The sequence below is a fragment of the Amblyomma maculatum genome, chromosome 4, assembly GCF_055883805.1.
Source record: "Amblyomma maculatum isolate TAMU_Amacu chromosome 4, ASM5588380v1, whole genome shotgun sequence".
NCBI lineage: Eukaryota > Metazoa > Arthropoda > Arachnida > Ixodida > Ixodidae > Amblyomma > Amblyomma maculatum.
Window position 1 is genome coordinate 56,756,702 of NC_139347.1, and position 14,727 is coordinate 56,771,428.

Genomic DNA, 14,727 nt, shown 5'->3' on the forward strand with positions numbered 1-14,727 from the left:
ATATAACAACCATGATAAACTTTACAATACCGCGCAGGAAACTATTCTTAAGGTTCGTGTTCAGATGAAAAATTGAAGGCATTTAAACGTCTTACAAACTTTCATTCGGCTGCACTCCGTCTCCATGATCTGTTTCCACCTGCACATGTTCCGAGGACGGAGGTGTGAGGGCTCCAACTTCCGACATGGCGAAGATTCACCACGCTGAAAATGACAGTCAAGTCCGCTAACGAATCTAGAACTTGACGATTCCACCGTTTCGACTGCAGCCTGTCAGATAAGTCCGGTGTACCTTGAGAACGAGCGGGATGGTATGTCAGGTCAAGCGCATCTTTCAACCTAGCGAACTTTAGCAGTCCTCCAAGCAGGTTCGGTGCATTTCCGAAAAGGGCTAACTGTAGACTATCACTTATGTCCTGCAGATCTTTGAAATCATAGTACTGTAGAGCAGATCACGTCCGTTTTCTCTTGAAGACCAGCGAACTGACGCAGACTGCCGGTTAAACCTGGTAGGTCTAGAAAACGGGCGATCTGTTCCTTCTGCAACGCTCTCCAGCAGCCTTTGGACGACTGGTCACACTTCGCACTATACTCCAAAGGAGATGGGTAATTTGCGCGGGAGGATTCGGAGCACAGGGGGCAAGGAACGCGGTCGATCGTACTGTACCGCCGGTTGTCGAATACGCCACACATGATGCGCGCCGACGCATTCATTGCAGCTGCGTGCACGTTGCACACGACACCAAGAATGCGCTCTGCGTACGCCCTGGGCGGGACACCGAGGCGTGTGGAGGGATGAAGGTATTTTGGACTGTATGTTCAGAGGGAGGAGGGTGAGGGATATAAACGACCGTCATCCTCACGCTCGCAGATGGTCCGCGAAGCGCCGCTGTTGCAGCTGCGTGAAGCGCGGTGTGCGTACTACACTGCACGGAACCTGTGGAAGAATAGCAGTCCCAGCACGAGAACAAATGGACGTCAGCCACTACAGCGGAATGTGAAGCGCGTTCATATTTTTCGTTTCATTTGCCCTTCTGCTGACAATGTTGTTTCGTTTCCTTTGTTCTCTTTTCACAGCATTTTTTTTTTTCGCTCATCCGTTCTTCTCTTCCATAACTCTGGACTTATTAGCCTTTTGTTCAGTGGCACCTATACGAGATTTGACAGGCGAAGAGCATCACGGATACATCTGGTGTGACACTTTGCAACGAACACATTTCAGTGTTTGCAACTCGATTATTTGCTTTTGTTCGCTGATTCGCCACATCTGCTCTATGTCAGCTTAATACTACAACGTATAAACAGACTGAGAGAGGACATTCACATTCGTACATATATACCGCAAATAGCGTCCCCTCCTTTCTGCACTCTGCAATTCTCTACCATCACTACACCCTCTTCTCAAGAGCTGCTGTACGAGTGCCATCACTGAGCAAGATATTCACGGCCACCGGTAACAATCCTGCTCACCTTCCTTGATAGTCATTAATAATGATACTAGAACCATCATCTTAGGAGCAATGAAAATATACCTTTTATTATAATAACGTGGTATATGAACGCCTGGCCCAGCTCTCTTCTGCCGACGTCGCTTTCCCCCTCTTAATTAGCAAGTGGGCAGATCGGTGCGAGATGGCTATAGCTAGCGTGCTCGAGATGGAATTTCTGAAGCCCTGAAAACACACCTCATGGCAGGAAAGCGCGCGCATATTTTTCTCGACCACCGTAATGAGATTTTCGCCGCATGTAGAGAGACTGAGCCGTAACCTTTGCAGCCTATGACTCCCCAAGGTTGCCCAATCAAAACCACTTATTTGTTGCTAGCGAAGCTTGCATGGCGCACGTGGACGCCTTGCCAAACGCAATAATTATTTCGCCACTCCATACCAGCATAATTAAATGAGTAACAAACTGCCAAATATAGCATCGCAATCACCATAAAGGCAGTCGGAGTAGCCTCTACTGCAGGGGCGACGTAATTCCGGGAGTATTTCCCTCCAAGAGTATAGTTGAACCGATGCCCGCAAGATGGGTTCATAGTAGAAAATAAGTCTACCTGAAAAAATATGCGCTTTTTGAAAGGGCATGCCTTCAGTAATGTAATTAATGTAGTCCAGCTCTGTCGCCGCGATAGAAAAATTAAAGATCCCTGCAGAATCTGCACTGGAGTACTGCGAAAGCACGGATGCTGCTGTTTGCTTCTGGTTGCTTCTAGTTGCTTAATTCACTTCTGTTTACCCACTTTAGTATTTGGTTCTTTCAAATTGAGCGCAATCCCTTCCTATACTCTTTTTCGGCTCTACTTCTGGTTGTGTGACGTCACATCATCTACATCACATTAATTCACTTCTTGTTTACCCATTTTAGTCTTTGCTACTTTCAAACTGCGGCCAATTCCTTCCTATGCCGTTTTACGGCTCTACTTTCGGTTGCGCGATGTCACATTAATTTACTTCTTGTTTACCCATTTTAGTCTTCGGTACTTTCAAATTGCGCGCCAATCTCTTCCTATGCTCTTTTTTGGTTCGACTTCATGTTGCGTGACGTCATATCCTCGACGTCACATTAATTGACTGATTTATTAACTTATACGTTCAAAGGTGGTGCCAAGCCATTGGCTAATGAGACCATTTTAAGCTGAATTTGTTTTTTGCCCATTTCACTTGTGCGCCGAATGAAATCATCCCTTATATATTATATCACTGCGCTTCGTTCGCGCTGCAGCGCTCCTAGGGGTGCATTTCCACAGTGAGCGTATTTGCTAGTGCGCAGCCTTTCTCAAGAAAAAGATATGCAGCCAATTAGCGATTTGCTTCTAAGCCCTGCAATTGGGCTTCTGCAACCAACTTGCAATACCCAAATAAGTTCAATAAGGGTAGGTACGAGATTTCCGTTCCCCAGGAGATATTAATTGTATATATCTGGCAATGACTGACGCCTAGTTCACATGTGTATTAAAGTCAGTACACTGTAAGCATCTCGTTTTAGCATATCAATGTAAATTAAATTGCCCCGCTATCATGTTGTTGCATCCTTTTTGCAAATTTGATCATTTAGAGATCTTGTCGGCGTCCGTCGAGCGTATCTTTCGTAATGCCTTGGCACTTTAGATGCCGCGTAGAAGCAATTTCTATGCCGTTTGCTTCAAACAGCTTAAATGTTGCCGCTGATATCTACTCTGAATACTATAGTGATATGCGCAATAAAGAAATCTTTTTTTAAGGTCTTGTGAAATGTTCTTGAAATAATCGTTTCTTTTTTTTTTTTTTTTACTTCAGAGAAGACGTGTTTAGCTTGTAGTTCGCTTGGATTCCCGTTTTATTAAAGCGAAAGCCTTTCTAGGATCATGGAACGAAATCCCGTGCGCAAAAGTTGTGCACGAGATTTGTTCGAGATTTGTGCGAGAGATCTGTCATATTCCGCGAGATTTCACGAGAGTTAGTTCTTGTCTTGCGTTCGTACTATACAATGCCCCACTTGAACGCGCGCCGAGGAGCGCCACACGACGGGAGTCTTTCCTTTCCTGTAATCTAATTATAATTATGTGTAGCACATCAACTAACTCCAATAAGTGCAAACAATGAGAGGCAAATGATAGGAGAGGAAGGGTGGGTGCTTTCGCCATTCTCCTCTCAAGAGACATCTAGGAGACCATGTAATGTTTTTTTGTTTTGTTTTGTTTTTTTTTTTCACTGAGTTCCCCTCTGCACGGCCGAAAGTAGGTTAATGATTTGTATCTGTAATGCTGCTCTCGTGACTCCTAGCGTAATCAAAATTTAAAAAAATCGTGGTAATAAAGCCGTAAGAAAGTGGCGGAGTGGCAGCGTCGACTTACTCATTTTCGAATGCCTTCGCTGCGCACTCGACGAGTTCACCGGAAGGTCTTTGACGAACACCCACGTAACCGGACGGAGAGAACACGAGAAAACCCTCAAGCGCAGTCTTCGCCAGCCACGCGCGCGGGAAGCGAACTCCTGATGCTCTCCGGTTAGGACTGGGCACGTTCATGATTCGTCGATGTATCGCACGCTTCTTTTTCGAGCTCATGTTTTCATTTTGCTCTTGCACTCTCACTCCGGAGTCGGCGAAACAAACCTTATACCGCTGCCTCCAGCGCACATTGCTTCTGCCTCATGCGTTTCGAGAGCAGCTCTTTATTCAGCTGGGGAGGAGCCTTTTGTATAGATCGGCGAAGAACATAAAAGGCCACGAGAACCGGCCGTCATGGACGCAGTTGGCAGGCGAGCGTTTCGTCGTTCTTTTATCATTCCCATCACCAGCTGTTCTGCCAGAGCTAATGACAGACTTATGCTTTTGTATCAACGGGAAACAAGGAAAATTGGCTAGGCATTGATTGGCGCTATTGTATATGCAGAAAAAAAAAATATGAAGTCTGCGCGAAAGCACACGTGGAATCAAATATGCTGGCGGCAACAAACCTAAATGTACTTCAAACGAAGTATAGTATCGCAGTATTAAAAGTATACTGCATAGATAGTTTGACCATGTGCGAAATCACTGAAACGCATTCTGAAGACGCGATTATTTGAGGCTGCAGCATTTATTTCCCGTATTTCTGCGCGAATGACGTTATTTTTCGAGTTTTTCTACGCGCGCCCCAGAAGCCGCCTTCGCAAGCAGGACGTGTGCATGACGTCACGTGTTTCACAGCGACCTACTCCCGCCGCACCAGGTCGTGCTTGTGGTTGTTCGGCGAGAGACCAGCTGCTAACGTGTGTCGAATTCTCGTTGGCTTCAGCACCAGGCAAACCCTCGTCAAGAGGGTCAATACCTGCCTCAGTATCTTGACAGTTGCAAATAGTACACGTTATGTGCATCTCACTAACGGCCCTAAAAGGAAGTGCGCGAAATTCAAAACCAACCACACAAGGAGATAAAGGAGAAGTGCTGTGTAAGACTCCTGAAAAACTACCATGAACAGCACTGTCATTGCACAGTACACCCGCCGGGCACCTTGCATTGTCTCCTTAGAAGCGCTGCCGCCGTGGACGGATTGGACCTCACGTCCCTCTGGCTCAGCAGTCAAGTGGTGCGAACTATGCTCCGGCTAAATGCAATCAATTTTTAAAGGTACTGAATGTCCAAGGCGTGCGATACCCTTGAAAAACAGAACGAGAAAAAAAAATGCTCCAGAATAATTCGCACGATAATCAGCAGCACGGGGTTGGTTTAACCATTTCCACAGTCCTTTCATTCCGTCCATTCCTACCCTGACGACGCTGTAAAGCTGTCCAGTGAGAAACAGCAGCCAATTTTCACATGTTCGCGAAATCGTGACTTGCTAGACTTAGCGAAAGCCGCCGCTTGATGCCTAACAGTCGAGTCGGACGAGCAACAGTATCGCAACCGCCAAGTGCTCAGATAACGTGGTTATAAGCGACTGCCGCGATTCAGTGTCCGCACCCGGCCTGCACCAATCTCCGCAGTATCGCTTGCTCCTCTGAAGAGGAAAAGGACATTGATCCCTTCTCGAAGACACTTCAGAGTAGATTATGTGCGATACTCTTTGTACGCAGGTTTATGTGCCCTCCGCACAGTTCGACGAGCGATATTCGATCTCCATTAAAAAATGCGAAAAGCGTGCTGTGTGCATTCAGATTAAACGGCAAGTGTCACAATCACGTAATCGTTTTTGTTTTTGTTTTTTTACGCGACGATATTAACACTGCACAGTTTCTAGGAACGTTATCACAAATTTACCGTACAAGCGCATTTCAGAAGGTGTCACTAAAGGCGAAAAGTACATTTAAACCACCGTGTAGTACCTATAGTTTCTGACGTAATCGTTTCATCAGTGCGATATTCACATATAAACCCCACTAGCTCGTTTCGAAGCAAGGCGAAAAAGGTTGTACGATGCGCAACGCTCAAACAGACGTTACACGCAACCGCCGTAGCTTTTTCAGCAATCTGTTTTGTAGTGTGAATCAGCCGATGCATCACTTTATCCTTTTCCAATGATTTTTATATGGAGCCGGCCCCACGTAAAACATGATAAGCACTAAAGAAACCCCTTCACCCAACATTTTTTTAATGAGCAAAGCGGCATGCAGCGCTGCCAGCATAGGTCGACTCAAAACCCCTGAGATTCTCTCTTTCCACTTTCACTCCCACTTCCTCCCTTCCCTTACGGCGCGGTTCAGGTGCCTACAGCAACAAGTGCGACAGATACTGCGCCTTTCCCTTCCTCTGAACCAATTATTTTATGATCATCGAAATACTCTAGATTGTGAACAAAAAAAAAAAAAAAAACTGAATACTTAATTATCTATATGCCTAATCGGACTCACGAAGCTCCTTGTAAAATAAAATAACACGTTGTTTATGATTGATGGTTTACAGGATTTACAACGTCCCAAAGCGACTGTAGCTATATGAGACACTCCGTAGTGGAGGGTTCCGGAAGTGTTGACCATTTGGTGTTTAGCGCTTACCGACACCGCACAGTACACGGGCGTCTTGCATTTCGCCTCCTGCAGCGAATATTGCTTCAGGTGTAATCATGAAGACACAAAAGAACAACGCAATTGCAATATTCTAAATATATTCCCGTAATTGTATCTTATTTTTTGTATAATTTAAGAATTTTTTTCTGAGGTCAATTTGTGCCCCAGAAGCAAGAAGTTCATGATAAGGGGCACAAATTGGCCTCGATCGTTTCTGGAGCAAAAATTGGTCTCAGAAAGAAATGTTTAAATTATACGAAAAATAAGATGCAATTATGGAAATGTGTTTAGAGCATTGAGATTGCATTGTTCGTTATTGTGCTTTAATGATTACAATATACAAATATTTGCATTTCCTTGGGTCGCTAAATATGCACGAAATGTGGAGTTCCCGGAAATGTTTCGGTAACGTTTCGCCTAAGGCAATGTTCACGCCTTTATACCCCGCCGGGGTGGTGCAGTGGTAAGACGCCCGACTACTGTGCCGGAGTACCCGCGGGTTCGAACCCGACCTCTGCGGCTGCGTTTCGATGGAGGCGAAACGAAGAGGCGTCCGTGTGCTGTGCGATGTCAGCGCACGTTAAAGATCCGCGGGTGGTCGAAATTACTCCGTAGCCCTCCACTACGGCTCCTCTTTCTCTCTTTCCACTTTCACTTCCACCTTTCTCCCTTCCCTTACTACGCGGTTGAGGTGTCCACAGAAAACAAGTGAGACAGATACCGTGCCTTTGCCTTCCTATAAATCAACCAATCCCGCCTTTTTAGGTTGCTGTAGGTTTCGCATGGAATGACCCGGAGCAATTTAGCTTCCGATAAACATGAAAATAATCGAATGCTATGAACATGATCGGTTCAAGGTGGCACTGACGTCAATATTTGATTAATACCACACGACAGCCTACTCTGCTGCCAAATGCGCCATGGTTCCTGCGTTCGAATTTCGGCTTCATGAGGCACTGCCATGTGCGCGCTTCCTGCGCGGATGACGAAAGAGCTCCGCTTTGCTGCTGTCGTGAGATAATCGTGTGCGGCTGATGACAGCGCACTTTTTTCGCGCGTTGACTGCAGCCGCTTGCACTTAAATCAGAGGAAGCATCAATTAAAAACTATCGTACTAAAACTGTTGACATTTTCATACTCACAGTATAGGTGGATTGTACAGGAAGGCAGATATTAGCTACATAACTGAGGTCGCAAATAAAAAAAAAAACTTTTAATTATAAATATAAATGTGAATTCCTTATGATTTTGGGGCATGAATATGGGCGGAAATTGAAAGCTGTCATAACTAACGTTCAGGGAAAGTTGTTTTTTTTTTGTTGTTGTTTTTTTAATCAGGTATGCTCGGAATATCAAAACATCAGAAGTACTCAGCAGGAGGCTAAGTTGGCTTTTCTGCAAAAACAATAGGCAAAACTGCGTCAATGAGCATAGATATCATCGCCTAAATTCACTTTTCTTCTTCTTCATCCTCAAATAAACAAATGTACTTGTATATAAAGCACAAAAAGCGCGAAGGGCTATTTTATAAATATACGCTGGGCCAAAGCTAAATTAACACGGTATAAAATGACAGTATTTTTGACATTCCACGTTTCAGATGACACTGCCATATAAGCATATAAGCCCTACAGTGTTGCTAGCGTTGAGTGCTTTATTTTAGTCACGAATACAGCTATATGTTGTAATGTCCATTTTACAGAAAGACCGCAGTGACGCGATTATCATAGTATTTGTAAGTGAAATATTTAAAGTCTACAAAACACCCCATATATATGATCTCGTGCAACTATTATTATAGTTGCATTATACATTCTGTACCCGCTTTAAGCCAAGGGCTAAAATAAACTATTATAACAGACGATGGAAACTGGTCGCATATTGCTGGCCGCCACTTTGCGCGGCAAACTCAATTTTTTGTTTTTCAAGTAGTGAATTAGGGTTATTTGCTCCAAGTACTAAATATTCACTTTAGACAATTATTGAATGTACAGAGTCTGAGAGCACCTTCATAAAAACCTGTTTCATTATTTGCGGTAAGGAAACCTCACTTGTATCCTTTTCTTCTTCCCATCTCCAGAGAAAATGTGCGAAATGTATGTAAAAAAAAACTTACCAGCTCATTCGCGCCCCTCAATTGTGCTGCTCTCAATCATGATTTGAGCGAACGAAACAACCTGCAGTCATGATAGGTGGCCCCATTGATATGCTGGCTATGGTTGTCTCCCGCTGTTTCTCCCTTTGGCGCGGATGAAGGCACGACTTACAGCGAGCGCGCCGCACTTTGCAATGGCGCTAAAGATTACAAAACGGTATGGCTAAAATTCAGAAGCATTATCTGTCAGTTGCAATAAAAAAAAAAAGCCAATAAAGTCACAATGAATGGTTTGGCTGATGCAGGCAAAGAAACCATCGCCAGCTTTAGGTCTACCACTGCACTGCACCGTCGAACCAAGGCTGGAATTGTAACTGATTTTTGTACTTTCAGGGTTTCCTGCTCTATATAAACCCTCACACGTGTAATTTCCCCCCACATATATGTGGAGGAAAATTATACGTGTGAGGGTTCGTTGTCGCAAATAATGAAGTGTGGTTTGGGCAGGTGCTCCTCGACGTAGCGATTACCATTTATTGTGTGAAGTCTATATTCAATATTTTAGGTAAATAATGTCAATAGACCCCTTTCATAAATGTTAAGTCGGCTTCACCTCTATGCTGCATTCCCCACTAATGGCAGAACTGCAATGTATTGAAACATTGTATTATGGCCATAATTCATATGATTTATGCATCAGAACATATTCGCATAACTGCCCTATTACCACTAAATGCATCTGTGTAGAAGCAATATGCGATTTCAGGTCTATATCGCCGTTTTTCTGGCAGCCAGTGACGCCATGTTTGGGGAAAGAAGCAGCGTGGGAAAGCCTACTTAACGATTTTTGCAAGGGGTCCATAAGACTTGCGAACAAAAGCTTCTGTGGCGCTCAAGGTAGGTGCCGGCAATATGTAACTGGCTTCCTTCGCCTGGCTCTGAAATGTCATCTTTTAGCCCTTGCATCAAATTAGCTGGGGCACACAGTACATGCACACCCCTATATTTCAATCGACTTCAGATATCTCCGATGACTAGAACACCCAGCCTCACCACTGCTCACACCGAAGATCCTTATGATAATTGCCCGAATGACAGCGTTTTATTACATTTAACAGGCATTATTCCTATAGAGAACAAAAGCTGATATTTTTCCTTTCGTATATTTTCTATGGGATGCCTGAGGAAAGACAGCGTGCCCCTGAGTGACGTCTTGTCCGTGAAGGCCACAACAGCAGTCAAGCGATGGCTCGTAACAGCGAAGGAATGGGACGGCGGCCGCATAAAGCAAGGAAAAGTGGCGTCTCCATTTTAGCCTAGAAGCTGAAAGTCGGAATAAATTGCTGTGAACCCTAACAAACGTTATAAGTTGAAAGAAAATGCATGCTACTTTTTTACTGTAGGAGTTTTGGATTGATTCGATTCTTTAAGAAAAATTAATAAAATGCATTTTGAATCTACCTTTATCGGTGTGCTGGCTGTTTTAAGCTACATAGGTATGGGTTGCTTTTCACCTACCCGAAGGACATAGCCATTATATTGGTGATGCCATAAAGTTATAGACCACTTGGATCAAAAGATGCGCATCTAAAAATACTGCCGCAGCATTATTTTCCAGGCACAATCGAACTACAGACGCTGCATGGGTAAACCACAGGCCATGAACGAGTAGACCGCTCAGAGGGCATGGATGAACCACCGGGCAGCGAGCTGCCTACATGGCAAGGCTGCGGTCGTAGTTGGGTCATGCGTGGGTAAGTCATGGCCCATACATGACCCGACTGCAGCAGTGGGTGGCCACGTCAGCCATACTCGTCGGCCCGAGGTCGATTGCCGATGATCGGCATTTCTAAGGCCATTATCAACCCCCAATCTCGTGCCAAACTGGGCGGCCAAGCTCGGCCCGATGAGTTTTAGTTAGCCATATTGGCAAGTATCGAGCGCGGGCCGACCATAGGGTTGCCACTCAGTCAGGATCGAACCCGGGTACTCCGGCACCGTAGTCAGGCGTCTTACCATTAAGTTAGGTTTTAGGAACAGGAAGGCGCAGTACACATTTGAGTGAACATCACAAAGTTGTGGACACTCGCACTTAATCAGGTCAAGGTAACTTGAAGCGCAAATTTAGTGTCACACGAAGACCTGATATACCTAGCGTAGTGAAGTTTTCGCTTCCATTGTAAACTGGTTTATAAGAAAGGAAAATAGTAGTATATGGAGTTTTATGGTGCATAAGCAACTATGGCTATGATGCGCCAAACACAAGGTTAGATTATTTTTTATATGAATTGTCTAGAGGTATGATACTCATATTTGATTAAAAACTTTTGCTTTTCTTAAAAAACGTAAAAACAGCAAACTCGACGAATGCTTGTTCGCCTAAGAGCAACGTTTGGTGAAATGGAATGTGTTCTTTGTAAAATACAGTAAAATATTTTCCTGGGAGCTTCAAGATGTGGACATGAGATAAAATATGATTAAGTGTGAGCTGATCACCGCAAATTTCATACACAGGCGTCTTTTTTTGTTAGCAGAAAATTATGGTTGTTGTGTGTATGTCCTATTCGTAGGCGACATAAAATTACTTAAATAAAACGTTCCTGATAGCGGTATGATTTCCATTCTCCTAAAAACGGTTTTACTGAATTAAGTTTACTGTTGGCTTCTTTCTCCCAAGCCGTCTACCATTTGCTTCTCACTTTCGAGTGCACTAACTTAATACAGTCTCTGTGTGGCATGTGTAAGTATTTTATATCCATACTTCTGGATCGTGCAGCGCACGCGTCGGCTCTCTCATTACCATCGATCCCAACGTGACTAGGGACCCAGAAGAATTTTATGGTACGTCGTTGTGTAGTGACCTTTGCTATATTGTGAATGATACTTTCTATTAAGGCGTCGACAGCATTTTTAGAAGTTTAACGCAGGAAGTACACTCAGAGAGTCTGTGTAAATGATGCTGTCTGTGATGTTCTCATTTATTATTTTGACAGCGGTATAGATGGCCTAACACTCAGCGGTGAAAACTGTTGCATGCTGAGGGAGACGTATTGCCTTTTTCCGTTTTGTCGTCTGTTACCACTCATCCGACATTGTCTTCAGTTTTTGATCAATCAGTCTAATTTTTTTTTTGTAATTCCTGTATTTTTCTTGTAGTGTGAGATATCCCTGTAGTATATGTTCCTGTGGTGTACAGGTTTTCCTAAATTATGTTAATGGGAGGTCACAGTCTGTGGGGAAAGTGTACCATGGTGGTAGAGGTTCATGGCTTGAGACAATACGTTTAATCTCATTCATTATACATAAATCTTGGCATTTTTCTTTTAATTGTATGAGCAATGGCTTAATCGCGTGGGGTTTGTTGTTGAAGAGTAGTACTCGTGATGGACATTTCGTGACTATAGAATAACAGAGATATTTAGGCTGCGAACGGATTTTGAGGACATATGTACAAGTTAGTGCAGTTCTTCGATGTTCTAAGGCAGGTTCATTGGTCTCTACATAAAATCTGGCTATTGGAGAAGGTCTATAGGCTCCAGACGATCATCGTAAACCAAGATTATGGACTGGATCTAATTGTTTCAAGTAAGATGGTCTTGCTGATCCATATACCATGCAACCATTCTCCAACTTAGAGCGTACCAGGAAACGATAATACCAGCGTACCAGAGAACGATATAAATATCTAACAGGCATTTCCTATCGGACTTCACCGTTTTCTTGAGAGTAGTTTCAGCATATTGAAGGCTTGGGATTCTTTTTTCTTTAAGTCGTTTGTGTGGGAGAAAGGTTAATTTTTTATCGTGACACCTAAAACTTTATGTTCTTGTTTTACAGGTAATAGAGTCTAGTTCACGTGAAGTGTCGGAGAGCACGCGCGGTCGCCGCCACGGAGGAAGAGAAGGTCAGAGAGAAGGGCGGAGCTGGTTACGAGGCCGACGCCGACACCGACGCGAAACGCAGGAACGGGTGCCAAAGAGTTGCACTCTTATTGTTGAACCTAAGCGGACTTTGAATGTACGACCGGTTAGGAAGTCACTCAAGCAGCTCAGCATCCTGCCGAGGATACCTAGCTGGGATACGTCACGCAGGATGCCAAACCTCCACGTTGTATCGTTGGCCTTTTCCAGGTCGAAGAAGACCACGATGCAATGTTGCTTGTGGATGAATGCTTCCCGGAAGTAGTTTTCTAGGCGGATGAGATGGTCGGTGGTTGAACATGCTTTTTTAAATCCGTATTGATGAAAGTCTAAAAGTTGTCGTGATCCTAGTAAAAAGGTCAGTCTGATATTTAAAATGCTTTCAAATTCCTTATCTATGAACAGCTCGTAAGTGCTATCGGTCGGTAACTGGTACGACTTGTTTGTGGCCTGCCGGGTTTAAGTACGGGTATTATAGATGCTTCTTTCCATGCTTTAGGTAGCTTTTCAGATATCTATATTTTATTAAAGAATTTCAGCACTGCCTCAATGGCCACTTCAGAGAGGTGCGCTAGCATATCGCAATGAATGTTGTCTGGACCTGGTGCTGTCTTTTTTCCAAATGGTAATACTGTATTTACTCCGTGTAGTGTGATAAGTTGATTATAGTCCTCGTTCAGCCTGTTCCAAAGGGAAGGATTTGTTTTTCATATGTTGTTTCATATTTCTGGAATGTTTGCGAGTAATTAGACGAGCTAAATACTTTGGCAAAGTGCTCGCAAAGTATGTTAGCCTGTTTTTCAAGTGTTGTTTTTGTACCAGGTGGTGTCAACATTGGAAGTGCAAAAGTGGTGTTAACTTTAGGGAATTTCTGGGCTTTTTCCCACACCTTTTTCGATGTAAATGAACTATTTATGGATGAAACATATTTCTGCCATGATGTTTTTTCGGCATTTCTTCGTACGTACCGTGCCCTAGCCCTAGCTTTTTCAAACGCGAGCAAATTCTCTGCAGTGGGGTATATACGAAGGGTGTTCCATGTTTTATTCTGCTGTTTTTTGCTAATTTGTCCACCATACTTTTTGTTTCCTTTTTGCTAGCCCTTATGCTCGCGGAATGAAGAGTGTACTCTGAGAGAATGCGCTGAGTAAATTTCTTATTTATTTCATCTATGTCAAATTCTCCTTCATACTCTATTTCTAATGTGGCATTTATTTTAAAAAAGCGACCAATCAGCGAGGTTTAGTTTCCATCGCCGCGGTCTTGTCGGTGTGATTGGTTTGGAAGATGAGAGCTTTAAAACGGTGAGAGGATGATCACTTCCTCGAAGGCCATCTAAGACCTCCCATTTAAAATCGTGAAAAAGTGATCGCGTTGTAAAAGCTAAATCTATGCAGCTTATTTTTCCTGTGCTAGGGCAACAGTAGGTAGGCTTTCCTGTGTTCATGAGGCATATATGATTCGAGAATATGAAAGCTTCTATAATTTGCCCCCTGGCATCTGTGCGTTCACTCCCCGAAAAAAGGGAGTGAGCGCTAAAATCCCCAACTATCACATACGGCTCTCGTAACTGTTGTGTAAGATCTTCAAAATCGTTGACGGTAACTGCGAGACGTGGAGGTATGTACACAGAGCAGACTGTTATTGTTTTGTTGCTTATGATATGTACAGCTATTGCTTCAAAGTTTGTTTTTAATTGTATCTCTGTGGCAGGGACGTCACTCTATAATTATTGCGATGCTTCCTGAGAGTCTGCTGGCTTTGGCTCTATCTTTTCGGAAGGTGTTGTATTTTTTAAAAGATATCTGAGTGTTGTAGCCCAAGGTTTGTTTCTTGAAGGCCTAGAGCGGTGGGTGCCACTGTGTTTAGTAGATCTGTAAGGTCAATGTAATTTCCGTGTAAACCTCTGCAGTTTCACTGTATTACATAAGGCATTGTGAGTATAGCTAGGGAATGAGAAAAGCTATTTATTATCGGGTGCAGTTATTCGCGGCTTCCCTTTCTTTTCGAGGGAGTTTCGCCGCCGCTGTGGGAGCGGCGAACCAGGAGGTGAGTCCATTGCCTCTTTAGTGGCGTTGGACTTTCGCGGAGATTTCGCGGATGTGTCAGTTTTGGATGCCGGCGGAATCTCGCTAACATCCATTTCCTCCACGGTTAACGTGGATGATGTTTCTCGATCGCAATGGCCGGAGGCCTGGCCTTCGCGTGCGTCTTTTTTGATGGCACAGGATAGCACAGGTGTGCT

At 43.9% G+C, this 14,727-nt stretch overlaps 1 protein-coding gene across 2 annotated transcripts in view; it reads right to left on the reverse strand.

Moving 5' to 3' along the window:
- The window catches only part of LOC146191115 (proton-coupled zinc antiporter SLC30A2-like), a 95,418-nt gene that overhangs the window by 57,740 nt on the left and 22,951 nt on the right, over positions 1 to 14,727 (reverse strand). The window contains exon 1 of one of the 2 annotated variants that reach the window (XM_084601593.1): positions 3,836 to 4,149. The exons of the other annotated variant lie outside the window; for it this stretch is intronic. Within the exon in view, the coding sequence (XP_084457719.1) occupies positions 3,836 to 4,047 (212 nt within the window). The 5' untranslated portion in view covers positions 4,048 to 4,149. Of the gene's footprint in view, positions 1 to 3,835; positions 4,150 to 14,727 lie in introns of those variants that run through there. 2 annotated transcript variants of the gene reach the window in all.